Source organism: Myotis myotis, unplaced genomic scaffold (genome assembly GCF_014108235.1).
Source record: "Myotis myotis isolate mMyoMyo1 unplaced genomic scaffold, mMyoMyo1.p scaffold_m19_p_3, whole genome shotgun sequence".
Lineage (NCBI taxonomy): Eukaryota > Metazoa > Chordata > Mammalia > Chiroptera > Vespertilionidae > Myotis > Myotis myotis.
In genome coordinates, this window is record NW_023416335.1 from 189,519,502 (window position 1) to 189,522,425 (window position 2,924).

Sequence of the window (2,924 nt, forward strand, 5' to 3'; positions counted from 1 at the left end):
TATATTGCATTTGGAAAAAGGTCCAATGCATAACAGGCACTTACAACATATATTAGTTGAATATTAACTAAATTATTTAGATTATCTCTAGAGCTTTCTTTGAAAAACAACTAAAACATTTGGATCCAAATGGTACAGTATTTCAGGTGAAGCGTAACGTACAAATCAGTGAAAAATAATCTGACCAACATTTGCATGCTAACATATTGATTTTAGCCCTTTAGTCATTACCATGAGTGGAAAATTTCCATTGTGCCAATGATAAATGGACACACAAACTGTTTGGTTTGAAAATGAGTAGCTCTTTCAAGAAATAAAAAACGATTTCATGAACGTATGTGAGACTTTACATTTAGCAGATCTTTCTCAACTAAGGTCGGGATTACAAAGAAAGCAGAACGATTTTCTGAAGTATTTATGAGACTGTATCCAACAGCAGGAGGTGGTACTTAAGACTGGAATTGCAAACAAAAGCAATGAAGATAAGTATCAGAAATGGATGCTATTCTGCAATAGTTTGATTACAAATTTATCACTCAGATATAGGATTAGAAATTTGGATTTTTTTTTTTTCCTGTGGAGATGCTCACTGGATTGGAAATAATCTTTCTGATACTGTCAATAGCAGAATTCATAATTGGAATGTTGGGGAATGTGTTCATTGGACTGGTCAACTGCTCCGAATGGGTCAAGAACCAAAACATCTCTTTAGCTGACTTCATCTTTACCTGCTTGGCTATCTCCAGAATTAGTCAGTTGTTGGTATTACTTTTTGAATCACTTACATTGGGACTATTTTTACATGTATTTTCCACTCATAAACTAGCAAAACCTATTACTTTACTTTGGAGAATAACTAATCACTTGACTACCTGGCTTGCTACTTGCCTAAGCATTTTCTACCTCCTTAAGATAGCTCACTTCTCCCACTCTCTTTTCCTCTGGCTGAAGTGGAGAATGAAGAGAGTGATTCTTGTGACATTTGCATTTTCTTTTATCTTTCTGATTTTTGACTTTCTATTGTTAGAAAGCTTTAATGATTTATTCTTGAAGGTCTATATATATGATAATAGTAATCTGACTTTATATACAGAAGAAAGTAAGACTCTCTATTTTGAAACCCTGATTCTTCTTAGCTTGACCTGTTTGCTCCCTATTGTTCTGTCCCTGACCTCATTGCTCCTTTTATTTCTGTCTTTGGTAAGACATATCAGAAATTTGCAGCTCAACTCCATGGGCTCAAGGGACTCCAGCACAGAGGCCCATAAAAGGGCCATAAAAATGGTGATGTCTTTTCTCTTCCTCTTCATATTTCATTTTTTTTCCACACAAGTGGTAAATTGGATATTTCTTATGTTTCCAGATTACATGATGATAAAATTTATCATGTTATTAGTCTATGTCTTTCCCTCAAGTCACTCACTTCTTTTGATTCTGGGAAACAGCAAGCTAAGACAGACAGCCTTGAAGATACTATGGCATCTCAAAATCTCCTTGAAAAGAGAAAATCTGTTACACCTTTACAGACAGATTTCCCAGAGTCTTTTCAAAGATAATAACTTAATGAGGAAACTTTGAGGATCGATTTTCACTTCCACAGTTGTTCTTTCTACTGGGTTCCTGTAAGTATTTTGTGCATAATTGAAGTTTCCCTTAGAACAGGTTGCTTTGATAATAATTCACACATGGTTAGCCGATACAATTTTAAAAGTAATATTTTTGGTTTAAAACGTTGGTTACCGATAGTTTTAAATCCCAGATATTCTTTCCCAAAGAGAATCTAAATTATTTAATTTCATATGCAAGAGATGTATGTAATTGCAACTCATGTGAGAGAAGAGGCATGTAGTTCTTTAGAAGTCAAGATGAATTACAAACTTGGCTAGGTAGAAGATGTATAAAATGTTGATTAAAATGTTAATAGAGCAACTGTAGTCATAGATGGGAAAAACATGACTTCATAGCTTAAAGGTCTTTTATTGAATGTTACAGCATTTGCATTCTTGTATTAAAGGTCCTGTTGATAACAAGGGAATGAGATGTTTAAGAATAAGAATAATATTTGTAGTGCAAAATAAAATAATATTTAAGCAAAAACCAGAAGCACATGCTTATAATGCTAATCTTAATCTAAAACTCCAAATCATAAATATTTTTGATGTAGCTAGGCATTTATTAATGTTGCTAAATTCCAGGATATGCAATATACATTTTCAGAGTGACAGAAATGGATATTTCTACCATGTTATGTAATAGACTTAAAATATATAGAAAAATTATTACTTAATAAAAAATCACACTCATATTGCTATTAGAAAAGATCATAATTATATTTTGAGAATGATTATGTTTGTGTCTGTGCACATACATTTTGTTATAATCTGATCACTAAAGTTTTTGAGAAACTAACAGAAACAGGTCAATAGAAAAGGCATTGAAAACAAAATTTATAACGAAACACCACTGTATAAATTTTGGATATGCATAAGTATATATAGTGCTGTTTTTATAATAATCTACATTCAGGTAAGATAGCTACACATTGTAAATAAAGGAAAGGGTGGAAAAGTGTAATATAATATTTTAAATATGATGGTATGGAGTATAATATTGTATAGATGCTATACATGTATAGATAATGCAATTTTTAAAAATGAAGAATTCTTTTTTATGGTTTACCTTTGATGTATTCTTCAAATTATGTTAAACAAAGAAAAAGCTGCAATTAAATGGTGATAATTACATGGGTTGTAAATTTATACTAATGGAAGGACAAGGGCTGATCCTTGGAGCTGGGAATGATGTCAGAATTCTCATTTTCCCCATACTCCTACACTAGAGGTGGGGAACCTTTTCTGTCAAGGGCCATTTGGATATTTACAACATCATTCGGGGGCCATACAAAATTCTCAACTTAAGAATTG

The 2,924-nt window shown here is 32.3% G+C and overlaps 1 protein-coding gene across 1 annotated transcript; it reads left to right on the top strand.

Moving 5' to 3' along the window:
* Window positions 1-582: 582 nt before the first annotated feature.
* Window positions 583-1,556, top strand: TAS2R42 (taste 2 receptor member 42). Its single transcript, XM_036302069.1, is given in 2 exon segments — window positions 583-1,486; window positions 1,489-1,556. Coding segments are annotated over 2 exon segments (972 nt in total).
* Window positions 1,557-2,924: the final 1,368 nt, after the last annotated feature.